The sequence below is a fragment of the Salmo trutta genome, chromosome 29 (assembly GCF_901001165.1).
Source record: "Salmo trutta chromosome 29, fSalTru1.1, whole genome shotgun sequence".
Classification (NCBI taxonomy): domain Eukaryota; kingdom Metazoa; phylum Chordata; class Actinopteri; order Salmoniformes; family Salmonidae; genus Salmo; species Salmo trutta.
This window is the reverse complement of record NC_042985.1, coordinates 38,242,294-38,266,772: the sequence shown is the minus strand read 5'-3', so window position 1 is coordinate 38,266,772 and position 24,479 is coordinate 38,242,294. Positions and strand designations below refer to the sequence as shown.

Below are 24,479 nucleotides of genomic sequence, written 5' to 3'. Positions count from 1 at the left end.
GTTTGAATACAGGCTCAAAATTGCCAGAAACAAAGACTATTCTTCTGAAACTCGTCAGTCTATTCTTGTTCTGAGAAATGAAGGCTGTTCCATGTGTGAAATTCCCAAGAAACTGAAGATCTCGTTTCACAGAACAGCGCAAACTGGCACTAACCAGAATAGAATGAGGAGTGGGAGGCCCCGGTGCACAACTGATCAGGAGGACAAGTGCATTAGAGTGTCTAGTTTGAGAAACAGAAGCTTCACAAGTCCTCAACTGGCAGCTTCATTAAATAGTACCCGCAAAACACCAGTCTCAAAGTCAAAAGTAAAGAGGCGACTCTGGCCTTCTAGGCAGAGTTCCTGTGTCCAGTGTTTGTGTACTTTTGCCCATCTTTCTTTTTATTGGCCAGTCTGAGATATGGCTTTTTCTTTGCAACTCTGCCTAAAAGGCCAGCATCCCGGAGTCGCCTCTTCACTGTTGACGTTGAGACTGGGGAAAGAGCCTCAGATCTACAAAGTCCCTTCCACCAGGTGGCTGATGAGATATGTTGGCACAACTGCCATATTGCATCTCCATCCCAAAGCCCTTGCTTGGAAGTGTACTTCGCCAGACTGCCAAAAACCTTGCCCTCATCCAGGCCAAAGTGGTGAGACACGGTGGTGATGATACCATAGGCCTTGTTGGTCTGCACCAGACAGGATGCTCTCTCCAGCATACTTGGGGTCCAACGTACGCTGCGGCGTGTATGAACTTCAGGCAGAAGTCTTTACGCTTTTAGATGTATTTCAAAAACTGTAGTTTCCTCTGCTTGGAGCAACAGTAAAGTGGGCAGGGCAGTATGGATTTCTTCTCTTACATCTGCAAGCAGAGTCTGAACATCAGACAGGATGGCATTGTCTCCCTCAATCCGTGCAATGGCTACTGCTATAGGTTTCAGGACTTTCAGGCTGCCTACCACTCTCTCCCAAAATACATCATCCAGGAGGATCCTCTTGATGGGGCTGTCCATATTGGCAGACTGTGATATGGCCATTTCTTGGAGAGACTCCTCCCCTCCAGGAGACTGTCAAACATGATGACAACACCACCCCAACGGGTGTTGCTGGGCAGCTTCAATGTGATACTCTTATTCTTCTCACTTTGCTTGGTGAGGTAGATTGATGCTATAACTTGATGACCCTTCACATACCTAACCATTTCCTTGGCTCTCTTGTATAGTGTATCCATTGTTTTCAGTGCCATGATGTCCTTGAGGAGCAGATTCAATGCATGAGCAGCAAAGCCAATGGGTGTGCTGTGAGGGTAGGGCTCCTCCACTTTAGACCAAGCAGCCTTCCTGTTGACGGCATTGTCTGTCACATGTGCAAATACCTTCTGTGGTCCAAGGTCATTGACTGCCTTCAGCTCATCTGCAATGTAGAGACCGGTGTGTCTTGTCTGTGTTCTTGTAGAACACTGGTTGAGGGGTGGAGATGTAGTTAATTATTCCTTGCCCACGAACATTTGATCACCCATCAGAGGCGATTGCAATTACAGTCTGCTTTCTCTATGATTTGCTTGAACTTCACTTGAACTATGTTGAACTCTGCATCCAGCAAATTTAGTAGATAAATCATGTCTGGTTGGAGGGGTGTATGCTGGGCGAAGAACATTCAGAAATCTCTTCCAATACTCATTGCCTATGAGCATCAGAGTTGAACCAGTTGCATACACAGCTCGAGCAAGACATTCATCAGCATTTCTTTGACTACGTTCCTCCATTGAGTCAAAAAAACTTCTGATTCCAGAAGGACCATGATCTGTTGCTATCGATAAGGTGTCTGAATCATCATTTTCACCTTGAATTGAAGTAGAGGGAGCGCTGATGATTTGATGGAGTCTTACCCTTTGCAACCCTATTTACATGGTTCCAAAATGTGATTGTAATCTAACAGCACCTGTTTGGCAAACATAATATGCATGCAGCGCTTGCTCCTTACCTTCTTTTTCTTGATCTCCAGTATTTTCCACAACTAGTCAAATGTATTCCATGCATCTGACTTCCCCTTTACCTCCTGAGCAACCAGTAAACATTCCCTTGTTTTGGAGTTGATTTTGTCATGTCCTCTGCATCTATTTTTCTGTCAATGTGTTATGATTTTCGGAGTTTGTTATAACCTATTTATTGATGTGATTATGATAGGCTATAGGTCAGGCCCTATTGGTCACGTGCATTTGATGCATACATTTCACGTAAAGAGAGCAATTGTTGAGGGAATAAGGGAATGTTTTTCCTAAACAAATGAGGGATTTCAGTAGCAGAACCTTTTAGTCAGAAATGGCTGTAATTATGTTGCAGTTTCAGCAGCTCTGACAGCTCGATAAACACTGATGTTCTGTGGTGGTTGCAGCAGCAGGGAGGAGAGGGAGACATGTGCTAGTCACTACCTGTGTGACTAGCACCCCGGGTCAGAGGTGAAGGTCTCCGACCACACACAACCGTATTTGGTTTTTAGCAGGTCTGTGTTTGCATATCTGAAGCAGCGCCCCAACAGCCCGAGGTCCCTCTCTCAGCACTAAGCCATGTCTGTGTGTGTGTCAGTCAGAAATATATAGTTTGTGAGTATCTCGTGAGTCTGACTGTTACCATGGTAGATGCCCAGAAGAGTTGACAAACCTTGGAGATATATTCCCTGTTTCGTGTGCCACTCGATGCTGCTTTGCGGTTGTTGTTCACATAGAGTCCCCTCTGGCCATGAGCTCATGGTGTAGACCTACAGCATATGCAGTTAAGTCTGGACTGTATGCGTTAATCACCAGTTTGTTTGAGTGGGAGTCGTCTTGGCATTTGAACAGCCATGAGAGGAAGGAACATGTGTCTCACATATGTCGAAAAAGGCTGCAAGGGTAAGTCGGTTTTCCACACGCCTGTTTGTCTGTAAGGTCGAACCATGTGCGGTAACGGGTTGAGAGTGAAACATGTTAAGGGCCAACCAGGGAGGGAGCACAGAGACCGGAAGAGGGGGAGAAGGCAGAACCTCAGGGTTCTCTCTTGTGGGATTTTGGCACTCTTCTTTCCTCCCTTTGTCACTCTCCCTAGCCCTTTTCCCCCCTCACCGTTTCTCAACAGCCTCCCTCTGTCCTTTTTCTCTCTCTCCACCCTCTGGCTGTCTGGCTGCCTCTCCACCCATCGTCTTCCTCTCAAACCTCATCCTTAGTGGAGTGACGTCAGTGGTGTGTTGGCCACACTGTGGCAGGGATGGTCCTCCCTCTAACCTGTTATTAAGTGTGTGCGTGTGTGTGCCTGTCCCTCCCTGCTCTGTCACTGTAATTTAGCTCTGAAATAGCCCAGTTGAGAAAGATGAAAAGGGTGTGTGTAGTGCGTTGTGGGCTAGTCCAAGAGTTAAGATAGTCGGCAGAAAGCCTCAATCTGCCTGTTTCTCTCTCTCTCACATCCTCCCCCCACGTTCTTTCTTCCTCCCTGACTCCCCCTCCTCCCATCTCTTTGACTCAGACTAGGGATGGATGGATGGGTGTTTTGAAATATTTTTTTTGCACAGTTTTTAACCTGAGCACTGCTGCGCGAGGGAGAGACCATGCGCTCTATTGCTGGAGCAAGGGGTGGGGTTGGTGTGTGGGAGCTGGGAGTGGAGCGGACGGGAGGAAGAGGGCCAACTCAGCTACAGCCAAGACTAGCTAACTTGTAGCAACCACAATGTTATTTATCATCCCATATAACAGTGCCTGTCTTGACTGGAGTAACCTAGAGAAACTAGCGAACTAGGCTAATTGCAGGCTACATGCTGCGCTTTCTCCCCAACCCCATTGAGATTGTTAAACAACATCCTACCTGTTGGTTGCTCGTTGTAGTCTATTCCTTGTCATTTAACTCAGCTAACTTGTAATTCCATCTTGCATTGCGTTAGTGATCTCTCACTTCTTGTTACACATTGAGCCTTTGACTGTAGTGCTGCTTTGATTGGCCGACAAAAACAACAAGCAACAGAAAGAAGGCTACCGGTCATTTTATGTGTCATAAAAACTACATTCAAAAGTTTGTTTTATTAAATGAAGTATTTGTAATGACATGGTATATCCTTGTAAGTAACAATGTCACATGGATTTTTTTATTGTATTTAGAAAAAGCCTTTTCATTGTTAAAATAGACATACTTGTTTTTTTTGTTTTTTTAAATGAATACTCACAAGTAATCAAATACTAACATCCATTCAGATATTCGAATATGCCCATCCCTAATTCAGACGGCCTCTAATACCATATTTGGGTGTGGGGTGACCGAGTTAAAGCCTTTACCTAAAGCCATAAAGTGAAGTGTGGCACATTTCTCCTGTAAGCTGCTTAAACGCCCACACCAGTAGAAATCCACTTTTTCAAGCTGAAAGACGATGGTCAGAGCTTACCCATGTTGCACAATGATTTAAGTCATAGTTTTAGTCAAAGTATGATACATTTGTGCTTGAAGTGACAAATCTGTGTAAATGATATTTGTGCGTCTAACTTTCTCACTCATCATTATTCACGATTCATTCAGGACTATCCGTAATCATGGTAGCATCCACATTTACAAACTGTTTAGAAACATATTCTATTCTTATTTACAATAATAGTGACTCCAAAATGGCACTACATTATTTACTATTAATTTCTATTAGGCACAAAATAGTCTGAAACACAAACAGCAAATGCATTCAAGTCATATGTCATTTGAGGCATGTACGATCATGAGCAAAGTCATTGTAGCCTATCATTTCACTTCACCTGTGAGAACCTTGAGCACGGGCTGACTTGACTTTGCTGTACTGCAGCCAAAGCCTGCCAGCAGCCTACCTACCATAGGTTGCACCATGTCCATTACAATGTAGAAAAACTCATATCAGCCATCTTTCAATAGTTATCCATATTACCGGAACTTCATCTTATTCTGTTTGTAGCAATTTTTTTTATGGCGGATTCGTGGCTGCAATTTATGGAAGATGCCAAAACTTTGGAGGTAACAATAGATGTCGGAGTCAAAGATGGCCACAGATGGAAATGATTGGCCTACGTTTTCCCTAAAACAATGCTTATGACAAATTCAGTTCCAGAAACAACCAAAGAGCCAGCTGGCTAATATTTTGAATAAGGTGAAGTGGAACCTAAACGTGCATTTCTTCTCTCACTCAGGAAATGTTGTCGAAATAGTGGCGTTAACTTCCTCTGGAGGGGGTCCTTTAATCCAGGGGGTCTAAGCTACTTAAAGTGAGACCAACTCACACACCTGAGATTTCTTGCACGCACACACACAGGTTTGCACATTCTCACTAGCTCATTCTCTCTTTCACGGTCTCTCTTTCACACACATTTACGGTCTCTCTTTCACACACATTCTCAAATACTTCTAGGCCAAGCGAAATGTTTGTTGACTTCCTGGTTGACTCTGTAACACCACACTATGTGTCCCACTGTAATTGTTTTGACTTGTCTCTGTAATGTAGGCTGAGATTATGGTTCTTTAATTTTATTTTATTTAACCTTTATTTAACTAGGCAAGTCAGTTAAGAAATTCTTACTTACAATGACAGCCTAGGAACAGTGGGTTAACTGCCTTGTTCAGGGGCAGAACGACAGATTTCTACCTTGTCAGCTCGGGGATTTGATCTAGCAACCTTTCGGTTACTGGCCCAACTCTCTAACCACTAGGCTACCTGCCGCCCAAACCACTGGAACCACTATAACACTGGAAACCCCTAATGCACTACTACCAAACCACTAATACACTGGAAACAAATCTGATCACTCCACCCCTGCCTTATCAGCTTTATGGTTTGATTCAAAATTATCAGCCACTTAATCTGCTATTGAAGCTCAGACCTTGTTTACTAGTCTCTCTCTGTGGCCTTTCCTTACTCTGTTGGTTGTAAGGGTTTACTGTGTGTGGAGTAGAAAGGTCTATTCTATACTGCCCGATGGTACAGGTCTTAAGTGGTGGTGAAATTCTTAACCAATCTGTTTTTGTTAATCAGGTCACTTCATGTGGTTGCTCAGCTGGCCTGCCACGTGCCATGTATTGTCATGGGTCGCTGAAAGTGCCATTTTGAGTCCCACGAGAGGGCTGGTAATTTGAGCCAAAAGGGTGTGGGTAGATTGTGTTATCCAAATGGTCTGCTGGAACACATTTTGGCATAATATTTGGTCTAATTCCTATTTGGTCGAGGAGAATGGGTCGGTCTAGCAATCCATAAATTGTGAGTTCGCGTCAGGGACAACTAACATTTTAGCTAACCCTTATTCTGAACTTAACCCAATTCAGCTAACCTGCTATGTAAATTTCCCTGACATTTGTCCTTTTAGTTCCCCTAACCACCAACATAAATTCTCCCCATAATCCTAATTTGTTATGGTGCAATAAGCAACCTTGTCTCAGAGAAAGACGTATAATGTGACCTAACATAATATATCATACTAAATGGAGTGTAACGGATTTACAAACAGAAAAATGATTACCTTGAGACCACGGTGACTTGGTGGGTCACTGGTCTGAGCAGTTTGGGATTCATTCAGTCATAGTGTCTTATTCATTGTGTGTAGTAGCTCATCCTAGCCAGCCTCCTTTCTGGAGTCCCCTCCCCAAGTGTGTGTGTGCCCTGTCCCTTCCCGTCCCCTTCGTTAGGATCCTAAAAGTGACCACTCAAGCGGAGGACTTCACCTTTGGCCCCATAGGACCAAGTTAGGCTAGAGAATCACTCCATGTTTACAGTATGTCACAGAACAATGAACCAGAGCTGTGAATGACCAGGACCGCTGGGCACAAAGTGACCTCGCTGACTGCCGTGGACCGCGCATCACGATTCAACCGCCGTGATCGACACTGTCAGTTCCCATTGTGGCCTGGTTCCATTAGCAGCACGGTTGTCATGGCGTTACCGTGCAGGGTTGTCACGTACCAGGAAGGTCAGGCATACAGGACACCAACTAACGAGGTCGCCCCTCAGAGCCCAGAGATCAGTTTGAATTGATATGGTGGAACTCCTAACGGACGCAGGTGGGAAGCTTTTTAATATATTTTTTTTACTCTTTCCGCACTCCGCGTTGGTTTTGCTTTTTACATACATCCATATCAATAGTGTATTATGTGTTACATCACCAGCGCACGGCCGGCTCTGTCCCATTCCAGTGTTTATCCCGCAGCGACAGATGGACAGAACACAGGAAGGGAGGGTGAGAGGGAGAGTGGATGAAGATACTTTCTCTCTCTCTCTGGAGAGTTGCAGAACAGCACATGATAGGACCGTGAACTCTGTGCATGAGTGGAGCGGGAGATGGGAGAGCGACTGAACAAGTGAAGGGGTGTAGATATCGCCCCTCTCTCTGTCCAGGGACTTTTCAGGGAGGACTGGACAGTCCCCCGGCTGTCCGCAGCAGGAAGAGGGAAAGGGGAGAGGCATTACTTTGGACCTGTTAATCATTTAATGAGAATCTTCTTTACACCATCCTGGACTGGACTGTAAACACATAAATTAGCAGGGCAGAGGAGGATGAATCAACATCCGAGACATTCCTACACTGTTCGAAGTTTGCGACGGTTTAGGGTGTGTGTGCGTGCGTGTGTGTTTTGTAAGGGTTTTAGTGCGTGTGTGAGAACATTGAGTGAGTTATCTGCTTGGGTGTAGATTTAATATCTATTAGTTTCTGTGTATGGTTGATGGACGAGGTGTGTGTCTGTAGTTACCTGGAGGTACCTGGAGGTACTTAGCCAGCCGTCTGCTCCTAGAGGTTTGGGTTACCTGAGCTCCACCGGCTTGGCAGCGGGACAGCAATCACCTTTACTACAGGACAGAGTCCAAAACCTTATTGTTGTTCTGAGGAACTGTAAAGGTGGTGTGTTTTGTGTGTGTAGTTCTGTGGAAGTGTAGTCTCGGAGTGGGAAGGACTAGTAGAGGCACAGGGACAGAGGTGACGCAGGTGAGATACAAAAGCAGGTGTGTGTATCTGAGGATCACACTCACTCACCTCTCGTCTGTCTGCGTCTGCTGACCAGAGAACAGACTTGGGGATTATCGGACAGTTGATGAGCTTTAGGGCACTGCCATTGTCCAGGGGATCAACACACACACACACACACACAGAGAAGAGAAAGTGAGACTCCCTACTGGAACCACTCTCGCCCTCTAAAGAGCACCGGCGTTGTGTATTGTGGTGAATGCCCTAAAAGAGGAGAGTAGACTGGGTATTTGTAGTCTTTTTGTCTTTGAACTTGGCTACAGTACAGACACTACAGTACAGGATAGAACTTTGGAACTGTTTTCGTTGTGGATACACTTGTTGCCATCTCTCGCACTCAGTCTTCAGCTCTCCAACTGATGACAACTATGCAAGGACTCGGACCACAGCAGATACGCTTGGAGCTCTGACTGCCATTCACACCTAGACCTCAACAATGGAACCCCTCCATAACAGCTTGTAAGCTATCATAACAACCTGTGGAACTTCAACAGTTCCTGTCCCATTCAAACAAGGGGGACATTGTTTGGGGGAGAACGGATCGAACCAACCTGCCTGTCTCCACGGACGGACAGGATCATGTACGTGCTGTGCACCCTGGTGGTACTGAGTATCCACAGCCTCTTTAAGAGCCGACACAAGGCCCTGGAGCCCGGCGACAAAGAGGCTAGAGATGGGGCCACGCTGCCTAGGGACAAGGCCCCTCCACTAGGGGAGGGAGGCAGGTCAAGGGACCTCGGTCTTGGAGGGGTTGTGGGGCCAAGGGAGAAGGAGAGAGGAATGACTGTAGCCCTCTCTCAGGATAAGAGGCAGAGGGCTCCTGCTGTAGACAGGAAGGCTGCAGGCTGCAACTTCACAGACAAACATAGAGGTGACGGGGAGCTGCGCTGCAGCCAGGGCATGCTGGGATGCGAAGAAGGCAGCCTGGAGAATGTGCCGGACAGCAGAAAACGATTGCAGGTGAGAGGGGAAGATGGGGATAGAGGGTATTTGAGAAAAGAGCAGAGAGGGAGGGCATGCTAAACAGAACGGGAGGGAGGGAGGGGAGAGCAGTGTACCCAGATGTCCAAACCAGCATGTTGGCACAGGTATGTTTATGAGACTGGCATGGGATTACAGACACGGATAAGGCACCAATCTAATTAATGAAGAACCAATCATAAATATTGTGGTACAGAAGTCCAAGGTTTGGGGCCTCCCGAGTGGCACAGTGATCTCAGGCACTGCATCTTAGTGCTTGAGGCGTCACTACAGACCCGGGTCCGATCCAGGGCTGTGTCGCAGCCAGCCACAACCGGGAGACCCATGAGACTGAGCACAATTGGTCCAGCGTTGTCTGGGTTAAGGGAGGGTTTGACCGGCTGGAATGTCCTTGTCCCATCGCGCTTTAGCGACTCCTGTGGTGGGCCGGGCGCATGCACGCTGACACGGTCGCTAGTTATACAGTGTTTCCTCCAACACATTGGTGCGGCTGGCTTCCGGATTAAGCGAGCATTGTGTCAAGAAGCAGTGCGGCTTGGCGGGTCATATTTCAGAGGACGCATGGCTCTTGACCTTCGCCTCTCCCGAGTCCATATGGGAGTTGCAGCACCAATTGGATATCATGAAATTGGGCAAAAATAAAAAAGATTATGTTGAAATCCTTTTTAATGAGAAGCAGCACCATGTTGGTTTAGTATTTAAGTAATTATGTGTTTGTGTGACCAAGTTGGAGAGATAATCTAAGCGCTGCTCCAACAGTCAACCTTTCTGGGCTATTGATGGAATGTGTGTGGTTGTTTATGGTTGATTATGGACCTTGGTAGTTCACCATTGATTACCTTGAGGCTCACATTAGTGAGGAATGTGATGACCGTAGCACATTCCTACCTCCCTACCGCTCACTTGGGTTTGTATAGCCAAATAGATTTTCCTGTTCTCCATCTCTCTACTTTTCTCTCCCTCGTTCTCTTCCTCTCCCTTATTCTTTAAAAGTGTTTTCCCCTCCTGTCTTTCTTATTTTCCCCCCTCTCCCTCCAAGCCCAGTCAAATCCCCTCCTAACCTGCTGACTATATATATATATATTGGTGGTATGAGAAATGAGTAATGGCAGAATGCGTGCTGATGCTAAAGTGGGCCGGAGTGTCCAAGCATTCCGGGGAAACGGATTCAGATCATCGTTTATGTAACCATGTTGTTAATCTGAGGACAGCATCACTCTCTCTGCTCTGTGTGTTTGGGGTAAAGTGGGCTTTAATCCCTCACAATGCTGTAATTCTGGCTGTCGGCCCAATGATATATTTCATATAACGGTAAAAACGTGTTTTTAAATGGACGGTATTTGACAGTATTTTATGTTTTTGAATAATAAATTATATATTTTCTTTATGAATAGTGCGTGACCCTAGGGTGGCATCACATACATTCTAAGTGATTTAAATGGGTCTTTCTCCGTTCTGATTGTTTTATACTGTTCAATTCAACTTCAACCCCCCCCCCCCCAAAAAAAATGCTGCACTCATTTGAAATAATTTCCACACTGCCACGTAGGTCTGCACGATATGGGCAAAATATCTGATTTGACTTGCCATTTAGAGCAAAACACTAAGGTGAACTGTTGGAGGGCTGCCTCGCTTCTAGCTATTAGGAAACTTTGCAGACAAGCATTTCGCTTACACCCGCAATAACATCTGCTAAACACGTGTATGTGACCAATAAAATCTAGTTTGATGCGCTGCATTGACCTTGCAGTGTCTCGTGGTCGAGGAACAACAAATGTGCTCCTTTAGTGACAGGGCAGGGTTAGGTCTGTGTGAAAAGCAGCATGTAGAGAGAGAGCGGAGAGGGATGACTCAAGAAGCGAAGTAAACTGTAAAGATGGACGTTACATATGGCGTATCACATTTAACAAACCAAACATTTTAAATACGTTATAGAAGGTAAAGTAAAAACACAATACTGTGCATCAATACTGGTATATTGTAAAATACTGTATACTGCCCAGCCCAGCCCTACCTTTACTTCACCCACCCATTCTCTCTCAACCCTAACCCCATTCCTCCTGGTCATAGGGAGGGCCCTCTCACTGAATCACCCTCCTTTGACATTTGTCCCTGTAAATCCATAAACAACGCTTTGGTTACACAACTAAGACTTTGAGGGAACGCTAAGGTATTTCTATTAAGTAACATCAGAGGGAGCATGGTCACTGTGCAGGCATCTGATGTCCTCTACATTCAACATCTGCCACATGATTAATTAGTAAAGGACAAACTACACCAGGAACTTGATAGTGTTATGATAACGCTAGAATAAGTCCCTGGAGATGTTGTGTTCATGTTTTACCGTTGTGCTCTCGTGGCTCATGAAGCCGGGGTACCTGAGCCAGGGTGTAGTGTGTTTCATTTATAATTCCCTGAGGAACAGTGACTACCCTGAGAACACCTTCTGTGTGTGTCTGCTAGTTTCTCTGTATATACAGTTGAAGTCAGAAGTTTACATACACCTTAGCCAAATACATTTCAACTCAGTTTTTCACAATTCCTGACATTTAATCCTAGTAGAAATTCCCTGTCTTAGGTCAGTTAGGATCACCACTTTATTTTAAGAATGTGAAATGTCAGAATAATAGTAGAATTATTTATTTCAGCTTTTATTTCTTTCATCACATTCCCAGTGGGTCAGAAGTTCACATACACACAATTAGTATTTGGTAGCATTACCTTTAAATTGTTTAACTTGGGTCAAACGTTTCAGGTAGCCTTCCACAAGCTTCCCACAATAAGTTGGGTGAATTTTGGCCCATTCCTCCTGACAGAGGTGGTGTAACTGAGTCAGGTTTGTAGACCTCCTTGCTCGTACATGCTTTTTCAGTTCTGCCCACAAATATTGTATAGGATTGAGGTCAGGGCTTTGTGATGGCCACTCCAATACCTTGACTTTGTTGTCCTTAAGCCATTTTGCCACAGCTTTGAAAGTATGCTTGGGGGTCATTGTCCATTTGGAAGACCCATTTGCGACCAAGCTTTAACTTCCTGACTGATGTCTTGAGATGTTGCTTCAATATATCCACATTATTTTCCTACCTCATGATGCCATCTATTTTGTGAAGTGCACCAGTCCCTCCTGCAGCAAAGCACCCCCACAACATGATGCTGCCACCCATTTTTTACATTTTACATTTTAGTCATTTAACAGACGCTCTTATCCAGAGCGACTTACAGTAGTGAATACATACATTTCATTTTTCATTTCATGCATTTTTTTTTTGTACTGGCCCCCCGTGGGAATCGAACCCACAACCCTGGCGTTGCACACATCATGCTCTACCAACTGAGCCGTGCTTCACGGTTGGGATGGTGTTCTTCAGCTTGCAGGCCTCCCCCTTTTTCCTCCAAACATAACGATGGTCACTATGGCCAAACAGTTCTATTTTTGTTTCATTAGACCAGAGGACATTTCTCCAAAAAGTATGATCTTTGTCCCCATGTGCAGTTACAAACTGTAGTCTGGCTTTTTTATGGCGGTTTTGTAGCAGTGGCTTTTTCCTTGCTGAGCGGCCTTTCAGGTTATGTCAATATAGGACTCGTTTTACTGTGGATATAGATACTTTTGTACCGTTTCCTCCAGCATCTTCACAAGGTCCTTTCCTGTTGTTCTGGGATTGATTTGCACTTTTCGCACCAAGGTACGTTCATCTCTAGGAGACAGAACGCGTCTCCTTCCTGAGCGGTATGACGGCTGCGTGGTCCCATGGTGTTTATACTTGCGTACTATTGTTTGTACAAATGAACGTGGTACCTTTAGGCGTTTGGAAATTGCTCCCAAGGATGAACCAGACTTGTGGAAGTCTACAATTGTTTTTCTTAGGTCTTGGCTGAATTCTTTTGATTTTTCCCATGATGTCAAGTAAAGAGCCACTGAGTTTGAAGGTAGGCCCTGAAATACATCCCCAGGTACACCTCCAATTGACTCAAATTATGTCAATTAGCCTATCAGAAGCTTCTAAAGCCATGACATAATTTTCTGGAATTTTCCAAGCTGTTTAAAGGCACAGTCAACTTAGTGTATGTAAACTTCTGACCCACTGGAATTGTGATACAGTGAAATAATCTGTCTGTAAACAATTGTTGGAAAAATGAATTGTGTCATGCACAAAGTAGATGTCCTAACCGACTTGCCAAAACTATTGTTTGTTAACAAGAAATTTGTGGAGTGGTTGAACAATGAGTTTTAATTACATACACTTAGGTTGGAGTCAACTTCCAACTTTAACTGTATACACACACACACACACCAGCCTTTATCTCAGTTTCCCTCAGTATGAATATTCACACAGACCTGGCCCAGAACTCCATTACCCAGCAGCCTCTAGTGAGTGGAGAGGGGCTCTGGCTTGGGTGCTAGTGAATTGTCAGTGAAGCAGCTCTCACATGGTGTGATTTACCGTACTACTTGTTTGGATAAATATATATTTGAGCAGAAGCAGCCATAGGATACCATATGTTCTTTGTGTGTGCATATTGCAGTGTATACTTTTATGTGTACTGTATGGTTTAGGAACAAGTGTATGTCTTGTTACAAGAGCTATTTTGCTTTTTAAGTAATCAAGGATGTGTGGAGACAGGGTTTCATGAATGCATATTTGCACACAGACAGTTCTCTGTTACATATTGCAAGCAGGGGGAGGAGAACTGAGAAGAGCCACGCTTCATTTGTGGCTAAAATATTTATTCCTCCACTGCGGAGGAGCGAGCGATTTTAACAAAAAAAACAAAAAAAAAGGGAGGGGACTGGAGGGGGAAAGAATGAGGGTGACTACAGGAGGGATATGATGCTGGCTCCAATTCTGCTGTTACTAAGGAACAGCGAGAGAGTGCAGAGTGTGTGTGTGTTAGAGAAGGGGGGCTGGCTGGCTGGTGACAGTGAGCCGTGGGGGTGTGTTGATTGGCGAGTGTGTGCGTGTGTTTCCGCCACGTAAAGATGGTCTCTACAGCGATGCAGGGATGATCAGGACACAGAGACTGCAGGGAGGGAGGTGAGTATCCTACCGATTTTAAGATTAAGAAAAAGGAATGGGGGGGTGAGAAATGGAGAGCGGGGGAAAAGGGGGGGAAGAGGTTAGATGGAGAGAAATAACAAGGGATAGAATAACTGCAGGAGAAGGAGAGAAAGGGCTGTTATAGTGTTGTTTCCCAGTTGTTGACTGATTGTCCCTGTATGGTAGGATTCTCTCCTTTGTCTTTGTTAAGGTTTTACCAATATCTAGTAATCCCAGTCTATATGATGACGTGCTGATGAATTCATCTCAACCTTATTCTGATGCATTGGGTTTTATTCAGATTCATGTCTGTGGTGTGTGTTGGTAGTAAAAACAGCCCTGAACCTCCCAGACCTGTGTGATTTTGAGCAGACAGTTTCTGACACTTGACGCATGGTGGCTGAGCTGAGCTACCACTGAATGATTTGACCCAGTTTAGTGGGAGGAGGAGGAGGGAGAGGGGGATGAGCGCGGAAGAGAGAGGGGGGAATTGAACCCTGTGAGTAAGGGTTCTGTGATGTGCTCATTATAACAGGAAGCAGATTCCTTCTGTCAGAGTCCTGCGCTCGCTCTGTCTGGCATGCTATGCCTATCCTGTCTGGCATGCTATGTCTATCCTGTCTGGCATGCTATGTCTATCCTATCTGGCATGCTATGTCTATCCTGTCTGTCTATCCTTTCTGTCTCTGGCTATGTCCTTGTCCACTAGCAGCATTTTAGCTTCAGGCTGTTATGTGCTAGCTATCTAGTCAGTGTTTTATAAATGTGCAATGAGCATAAAAATACAAATTTTATATAAGGAATTGGCGACTCGTTCTCATTCTGAGAAAGAAACACGCATCTTCTTATCCAGGTAGGCCACTTGATTTCATCATCTAAACAAAGTGAACAGGCTACGTTGTTCAAACGGTTGGAGATGGACAGGAGGGTGTATTCATAGCAGTTCAACTGCTCTACCTTGTTAGCAAGCAAATAGATTAGCTGGCTACTCACAAGCATGTGGGCTTGTGCTTGAGACAGAGAGTTTGAGACCTACAGAATGTTAAAGGAAATTCCACCCAAAAACTATCTATTGGTATGCGTTTCATTAGTCCATTGTTGATATAGTCCCAAAATGTTTGGCATGTCAGCAATTAAGTTTTCAAGACTACAGCCAATACGATGCAGTTTCTTGAAAACTTGATTGCTGACATGCAAAACATTTTGGGACTACATCAGTGGACTAATGAAACAAATATCAAAAGAGAGTTTTTGGGTGGAGTTTCCTTAAATTTTCTATAATGCCTGCTATAAGCAGTGGTCACTAGCTGGCGCTGCAACAAAGTCATAAAATCAGATTTTAAACCTAACCTTAACCCTAACCACACTGCTAACCCTAATGCATAACGCTAACCTTAAACTAAAGGGATACTTTTGGAAGTTGGCAATGCCCTTTATCTACTTCTCCAGAGTCAGATGAACCAGTGGATGCCATTTTTATGCTGTACCTCTGCGTGCAATTTGAAGGAAGTTGCTAACTAGTGTTAGCGCATTTGCTAACTAGCGTTAGCGCAATGACTGGACGTCTATGAGTAACTGCTAGGATGCCAGTAGATACCGTAGACTTCTAGTCATTGCGCTAAATCTAGTTAGCATTGGCTTGCAAAATTACCTCCAACTTCCTTCAAACTGGATGCAGACATACAAATGGTATCCATGAGTTATTCTGACTCTGAGGAAGTCGATAAAGGGCTTCATTGCCAAAATCCCAAAGTATCCCTTTAAGATTAAAAAGCACATTTTCGTTTTCATGACTTTTTACAATATAGCCAGTTTTGACTTTGCAACTGGCCTATCTAAGGGGAGATCACTCAGTTCTGCCTCCAGGACAAGACTCATAACAATAAAAGTCAACCTGCTCATCATTAGTGCATGGTTCTGGTTAAATTTGTAACAAAAAGGTCATTTTCATAGACTTGAAAGCCGGATCAGTGATTATTGCAAAAAAGCAGGTTAAAAATATATATATATGCTTTTTTGCAATAATCACTGATCCGGCTTTCAAGTTTTTTAATGTATGGCCAATTCACTTAAATGAATAAACTCAGCAAAAAAAGAATTGTCCTCTCACTGTCAACTGCTTTTATTTTCAGCAAACTTAACATGTGTAAATATTTGTATGAACATAAGATTCAACAACTGACACATATACTGAACAAGTTCCACAGACATGTGACTAACAGAAATCGAATAATGTGTCCCTGAACAAAGGGGGGGGGGTCAAAATCAAAGTAACAGTCAGTATCTGGTGTGGCCACCAGCTGCATTAAGTACTGCAGTGCATCTCCTCCTCATGGACTGCACCAGATTTGCCAGTTCTTGCTGTGAGATGTTACCCCACTCTTCCACCAAGACACCTGCAAGTTCCCGGACATTTCTGGGGGGAATGGCCCTAGCCCTCACCCTCCGATCCAACAGGTCCCAGACGTGCTCAATGGGATTAAGATCGGGCTCTTCGCTGGCCATGGCAGAACACTGACATTCCTGTCTTGCAGGAAATCACGCACAGAACGAGCAGAATGGCTGGTGGCATTGTCATGCTGGAGGGTCATGTCAGGATGAGCCTGCAGGAAGGGTACCACATGAGGCAGGAGGGTGTCTTCCCTGTAACGCACAGCATTGAGATTGCCTTCAATGACAACAAGCTCAGTCCGAGGATGCTGTGACACACCGCCCCAGACCATGACGGACCCTCTACCTCCAAATTTATCCCGCTCCAGAATACAGGCCTCGCTCATTCCTTTGACGATAAACGTTAATCCGACCATCACCCCTGGTGAGACAAAACCGCGACTCGTCAGTGAAGACCCCTTTTTGCCAGTCCTGTCTGGTCCAGAGACAGTGGGTTTGTGCCCATAGGCAACGTTGTTGCCGGTGATGTCTGGTGAGGACCTGCCTTACAACAGGCCTACAAGCCCTCAGTCCAGCCTCTCTCAGCCTATTGCGGACAGTCTGAGCACTGATGAAGGGATTGTGCGTTCCTGGAGTAACTCGGGCAATTGTTGCTGCCATCCTGTACCTGTCCCGCAGGTGTGATGTTCGGATGTACCGATCCTGTGCAGGTGTTGTTACACGTTGTCTGCCACTGCGAGGACGATCAGCTGTCCGTCCTGTATCCCTTTAGCGCTGTCTTAGGCGTCTCACAGTACGGACATTATAATTTATTGCCCTGGCCACATCTGCATGCCTCCTTGCAGCATGTCTAAGGCACGTTCACGCAGATGAGCAGGGACCCTGGGCATCTTTCTTTTCCGTAGAAAGGTCTCTTTTTAGTGTCCTAAGTTTTCATAACTGTGACCTTAATTGCCTACTGTCTGTAAGCTGTTAGTGTCTTAATGACCGTTCCACAGGTGCATGTTCATTCGTTTTTTATGGTTCATCGAACAAGCATGGGAAACAGTGTTTAAACACTTCACAATGAAGATCTGTGATGTTAATTCGTAAAAATCCAAATATCTTTGAAAGACAGGGTCCTGAAAAGGGGACACTTCTTTTTTTTGCTGAGTTTGTTTATTATACACTGCTCAAAAAAATAAAGGGAACACTTAAACAACACAATGTAACTCCAAGTCAATCACACTTCTGTGAAATCAAACTGTCCACTTAGGAAGCAACACTGATTGACAATAAATTTCACATGCTGTTGTGCAAATGGAATAGACAACAGGTGGAAATTATAGGCAATAAGTAAGACACCCCCAATAAGGAGTGGTTCTGCAGGTGGAGACCACAGACCACTTCTCAGTTCCTATGCTTCCTGGCTGATGTTTTGGTTACTTTTGAATGCTGGCGGTGCTTTCACTCTAGTGGTAGCATGAGACGGAGTCTACAACCCACACAAGTGGCTCAGGTAGTGCAGCTCATCCAGGATGGCACATCAATGCGAGCTGTGGCAAGAAGGTTTGCTGTGTCTGTCAGCGTAGTGTCCAGAGCATGGAGGCGCTACCAGGAGACAGGCCAGTACATCAGGAGACGTGGAGGAGGCCATAGGAGGGCATCAACCCAGCAGCAGGACCGCTACCTCTGACTGCCATTAGGTACCAAGATGAGATCCTCAGACCCCTTGTGAGACCATATGCTGGTGCGGTTGGCCCTGGGTTCCTCCTAATGCAAGACAATGCTAGACCTCATGTGGCTGGAGTGTGTCAGCAGTTCCTGCAAGAAGGAGGCATTGATGCTATGGACTGGCCCGCCCATTCCCCAGACCTGAATCCAATTGAGCACATCTGGGACATCATGTCTCGCTCCATCCACCAACGCCACGTTGCACCACAGACTGTCCAGGAGTTGGCGGATGCTTTAGTCCAGGTCTGGGAGGAGATCCCTCAGGAGACCATCCGCCACCTCATCAGGAGCATGCCCAGGTGTTGTCGGGAGGTCATACAGGCACATGGAGGCCACACACACACTCTGAGCCTCATTTTGACTTGTTTTAAGGACATTACATCAACGTTGAATCAGCCTGTAGTGTGTTTTTCCACTTTAATTTTGAGTGTGACTCCAAATCCAGACCTCCATGGGTTGATAAATTGGATTTCCATTGATTATTTTTGTGTGATTTTGTTGTCAGCACATTCAACTATGTAAAGAAAAAAGTATTTAATAAGATTATTTCTTTCATTCAGATCTAGGATGTGTTGTTTAAGTGTTCCCTTTATTTTTTTTGAGCAGCATATATACAGTTGAAGTTGGACGTTTACGTTCACTTAGGTTGGAGTCATTAAAACTCGTTTTTCAACCACTCCACAAATTTCTTGTTAACAAACTATAGTTTTGGCAAGTCGGTTAGGACATCTACTTTGTGCATGACACAGGTGAATTTTTCCCAAGAATTGTTTACAGACCGGTTATTAAACTTTATAATTCACTGTATCACAATTCCAGTGGGTCAGAAGTTTACATACACTAAGTTGACTGTGCCTTTAATCAGCTTGGAAAATTCCAGAAAATTATGTCTTGGCTTTAGAAGCTTCTGCTAGGCTAATTGACATAATCTGAGTCAATTGGGGTGTACCTGTGGATGTATTTCAAGGCCTACCTTCAAACTCAGTGCCTCTTTGCTTGACATGGGAAAATCAAAAGAAATCAGCCAAGACCTCAGAAAAACAATTGCGGACCTCCACAAGTCTGGTTCATCCTTGGGAGCAATTTCCAAATGCCTGAAGGTACCACGTTCATCTGTACAAACAATAGTACGCAAGTATAAACACCATGGGACCATATAGCCGTCATACGCTCAAGAAGGAGACGCGTTCTGTCTCCTAGAGATGAACGTACTTTGGTGCGAAAAGTGCTAATCAATCCCAGAACAACAGCAAAGGACCTTGTGAAGATGCTGGAGGAAACGGGTGCAAAAGTATCTATATCCAAAGTAAAACAAGTCCTATATCGACATAACCTGAAACGCCAGGCAAGGAAGAAGCCACTGCTCCAAAACCACCATAAAAAAAGCCAAACTACGGTTTTCAACTGCACATGGGGACTAAGATCGTACTTTTTGGAGAAATGTCCTCTGGTCTGATGAAACAAAAATGGAACTGTTTGGCCATAATGACCATTGTTATGTTTGGAGGAAAAAGGGGGAGGCTTGCAAGCCGAAGAACACCATCCCAACCGTGAAGCATGGGGGTGGCAGCATCATGTTGTGTGGGTGCTTTGCTACAGGAAGGACTGGTGCACTTCACAAAATAGATGGCATCATGAGGTAGGAACATTTTGTGGATATATTGAAGCAACATTTCAAGACATCAGTCAGGAAGTTAAGGCTTGGTCGCAAATGGGTCTTCCAAATGGACAATGACCCCAAGCATACTTCCAAAGTTGTGGCAAAATGGCTTAAGGACAACAAAGTCAAGGAATTGGAGTGGCCATCACAAAGCCCTGACCTCAACTGTATAGAAAATTCACCCGACATATTGTGGGAAACTTGTGGAAGGCTACCCAAAACGTTTGACCCAAGTTAAACAATGTAATGGCAATGCTACCAAATACTAATTAACTGTATGTAAACTTCTGACCCACTGGGAATGTAATGAAAGAAAGAAAAGCTGAAATAAATAATTCTCTACTATTATTCTGACATTTCACATTCTTAAAATAAAGTCCTAACTGACCTAAGACAGGGAATTTTTACTTGGATTAAATGTCAGGAATTGTGAAAAACTGAGTTGAAATGTATTTGGCTAAGGTGTATGTAAACTTCTGACTTCAACTGTATATACAGAGAAACTAGCAGACACACACAGAAGGTGTTCTCAGGGTAGTCACTGTTCCTCAGGGAATTATAAATGAAACACACTACACCCTGGCTCAGGTACCCCGGCTTCATGAGCCACGAGAGCACAACGGTAAAACATGAACACAACATCTCCAGGGAATTATTCTAGCGTTATAACACTATCAAGTTCCTGGTGTAGTTTGTCCTTTACTAATTAATCACTGTGTATGTATATAGTGTGTATGTGTGTATACATACATACATACATACATACATACATACATACATACATACATACATACATACATACAGTGGGGGAAAAAAGTATTTGATCCCCTGCTGATTTTGTACGTTTGCCCACTTACAAAGAAATGATCAGTCTATATTTTTAATAGTAGGTTTATTTGAACAGTGAGAGACAGAATAACAACAAAAAATCCAGAAAACCGCATGTCAAAAATGTTATAAAATGATTTGCATTTTAATGAGGGAAATAAGTATTTGACCCCTCTGCAAAACATGACTTAGTACTTGGTGGCAAAACCCTTGTTGGCAATCACAGAGGTCAGATGTTTCTTGTAGTTGGCCACCAGGTTTGCACACATCTCAGGAGGGATTTTGTCCCACTCCTCTTTGCAGATCTTCTCCAAGTCATTAAGGTTTCGAGGCTAACGTTTGGCAACTCGAACCTTCAGCTCCCTCCACAGATTTTCTATGGGATTAAGGTCTGGAGACTGGCTAGGCCACTCCAGGACCTTAATGTGCTTCTTCTTGAGCCACTCCTTTGTTGCCTTGGCTGTGTGTTTTGGGTCACTGTCATACTGGAATACCCATCCACGACCCATTTTCAATGCCCTGGCTGAGGGAAGGAGGTTCTCACCCAAGATTTGACGGTACATGGCCCCGTCCATCGTCCCTTTGATGCGGGGAAGTTGTCCTGTCCCCTTAGCAGAAAAACACCCCCAAAGCATAATGTTTCCACCTCCATGTTTGACGGTGGAGATGGTGTTCTTGGGGTCATAGGCAGCATTCCTCCTCCTCCAAACACGTTGAGTTGATGCCAAAGAGCTCCATTTTGGTCTCATCTGACCACAACACTTTCACCCAGTTGTCGTCTGAATCATTCAGATGTTCATTGGCAAACTTCAGACGGGCATGTATTTGTATTCTTGAGCAAGGGGACCTTGCGGGCGCTGCAGGATTTCAGTCCTGCAGCGTAGTGTGTTACCGATTTGTTTTCTTGGTGACTATGGTCCCAGCTGCCTTGAGATCATTGACAAGATCCTCCCGTGTAGTTCTGGGCTGATTCCTCACCATTCTCATGATCATTGCAACTCCACGAGGTGAGATCTTGCATGGAGCCCCAGGCCGAGGGATATTGACAGTTCTTTTGTGTTTCTTCCATTTGCGAATAATCCCACCAACTGTTGTCACCTTCTCACCAAGCTGCTTGGCGATGGTCTTGTAGCCCATTCCAGCCAGTGTAGGTCTACAATCTTGTCCCTGACATCCTTGGAGAGCTCTTTGGTCTTGGCCATGGTGGAGAGTTTGGAATCTGATTGATTGATTGCTTCTGTGGACAGGTGTCTTTTATACAGGTAACAAACTGAGATTAGGAGCACTCCCTTTAAGAGAGTGCTCCTAATCGCAGCTCGTTACCTGTATAAAAGACACCTGGGAGACAGAAATCTTTCTGATTGAGAGGGGGTCAAATACTTATTTCCCTCATTACAATGCAAATCAATTTATAACATTTTTTACATGTGTTTTTCTGGATATTTTTGCTGTTATTCTGTCTCTCACTGTTCAAATAAACCTACCATTAAAATTATAGACTGGTCCTTTCTTTCAGTGGGCAAACGTACAAAATCAGCAGGGGATCAAATACTTTTCCCCCCCACTGTACATACATACATACATACATACATACATACATACATACACTATTTTTTATATATAGCTGAGTCTTAACAGGGAGAACTGTAACTGGGCTAATGAGATTCACATACTGTGGAGAGGAAGAGAGTAGGGAGGGATACTCAGAGGATACACTCAAATGGAAGGAGAGCGATAAGAGGGATGAAAATACTTGAGGGAGGGATATACAAACAGTAAGAGAGAGAAGCATGGGGGATGGGGGGAGTCCGATCTTATCCTCTCTGCTTTATGTTAAGCCCTTCCTCTGTGCTGTCATCAACTTTTAGAATGCTCTGCTTTAGCAGAGTGAAGCTAAACACTAGCTAAAGTAGGAGGGAGAGTACTGGGGGGGTGCAACTTTAGCTCCTCACAGCTAGCCAGCCCCTCCTGTCCTCCCCATGTTCCACAACAGTAGTCTCCCACACAAGCACATTGATATCACCCACTGTACTAGAGCTAAATAGTTTATTGCAATATTCCTGGTGCATAGAGGTGATACTATAGAAGGCAGAGTGCCGACAGGAGTGTGTAACCTTATCCTACACACCATGCCTTGTGCTCAAAGAACCATGGAGAGCGTGGTAACCTAGAAACCTGTCAGGCGTGTGTGTGTATGTTTCTGTGAGGATAATACCTTGGAAGCAGTAAATAACCAGATTAGCTGAATGACTTTACTCTTTTTATTTCCAGCCCTTTGTGCTCATAACACCCTCTATGGGGCTGGCAGAGAACTGCATTTACCACAAAGGCACCCACAACTCTATACTGTATCGCCTCATGTATCACAAGTTTAGTGTAAAAGTTGCCTTTAACCACAGATCTACACTATATTACACAATATATATTACATTACCTTGCCTCTACCGACTCATTTTCTACTACCTAGGAAAAGCCACAGGGGCGTTGTAATAATAATGAGACGGCACAACCGTCTTAGCAAAGTGTCGGGAATTTTAGAGCCTATGAGCTGTGAATTCAGTGTAGAAAGAGTGGAAATGAGGTGATAGAGGGAGGGAGGGAAGCAGAGATCAAAAGGCCACCCACCTTTCTCCTGCAGTCATAGAGGGAGAAACAGCAGGTTGGGGTGGACAAGGGGAGACGAGTGAGGACAAAATCCTTAAAGTGAACACCCCAGTCACCCCAGAGAGTATGATGAGGTCAGTTTTGGATTCCCGCCTAATGCTAAAAGCTAGGATTTGAAGATAGATCCCTGTTGATAGATCTGATCCGAGATCTGTGGTTAGGGACACCTTGATCCTTCTCATCAGAGGAAGATGAGGTGTTTATGAAGGAGGCCATCTGTTGTGGGGTTTAAAGGATTAGGGGTAAATAAGTGGAGAAGGTAGAGGTTGCCTCTTACCACTGGTCCAGGGTCAGGTATTATTTAATCAGCCTAATGGTTAAGGTTAGGTTGGGGTGTTAAATAACCCGATCTCAGATCGGTGATTAATGGCAACGTCCATTCTGCGTTTGCTGTGTCTTTGTGGGCGGGGCCTAACCCTGCCCATACCGCTAGGAAACTATGGCCTGTCGCTACAGATACCGACATCTTTCTATGGATGCCAAGCGTGTGGTCAGGTGGTAGAGTGAGGATGTTATGATGGCCGCCAGGCCTGGGGAAGGGACTGCAGGTGTGTTCAAGTTGCATTATTTCATTTGGAGTTATTTGAAATACATAGGCGTGTGTAAGAGTGGTCAAATGGTAGAGTGTGTGTTGTTCAGGCTGTAGAAGGAGGGTGACTGCCACAAGTCTGGCTAAGGGGCAGGCAGGATGATTGGCTGGATGGGATCTCTGATCAACAAACGCTGGCTGGACCGAGATCGAGACAAAGACCACTACTACACACAGGACCGGATTCCCTCTGGAGTCGCACACAGGGTATGGTTTCATTCAGGGACACAGGATCGGTTCTTAGATTATGTATAGACTGAGGGTAAAGTCTGATATACACACTCTACGGGAGGGTAGATGGAGGCCCAGAGTACGGTCCAGTTAATTTGGTGCATCTCCATAGTCTGACCTGAAGACAGGTGACAAGAAGTCAATGACAGGTGACAGGAACTCCGTACATTAGGCATTTGCATTTAGCAAGCCAGTTTCATCACATCAGTGTATGAAGGAAATAAGATGAGGAAAGGAAGACCCATTATACTTGAGATCCATCCATGGGCTCTGGATCCCGGATAGACCCTGTATGGACCAAGGGCCGAATTTAGTATAGTACTGTAGCTGTTGTAGCACTTTGTTGAAGAACTCTGGGGACCTTTTTGCGGTAAACCTCTGTTCTAGATATTCTGCTGTAGGAAACGGTACAACATACAA

The 24,479-nt window shown here is 44.7% G+C and overlaps 1 protein-coding gene across 6 annotated transcripts in view; it reads left to right on the top strand.

Annotated features, from left to right (window-relative positions):
* The window catches only part of LOC115167572 (kinesin-like protein KIFC3), a 68,646-nt gene that overhangs the window by 17,560 nt on the left and 26,607 nt on the right, over positions 1-24,479 (top strand). Inside the window, exon 1 of one of the 6 annotated variants that reach the window (XM_029722142.1) lies at positions 7,444-8,923. The exons of 1 other annotated variant lie outside the window; for it this stretch is intronic. In XM_029722142.1, coding sequence (XP_029578002.1) covers positions 8,543-8,923 — 381 coding nt within the window. In that variant the 5' untranslated portion in view covers positions 7,444-8,542. Of the gene's footprint in view, positions 1-7,443; positions 8,924-13,761; positions 13,981-23,768; positions 23,788-24,479 lie in introns of those variants that run through there. 4 more of the 6 variants (XM_029722141.1, XM_029722143.1, XM_029722144.1 and 1 more) reach the window with 4 other exon arrangements.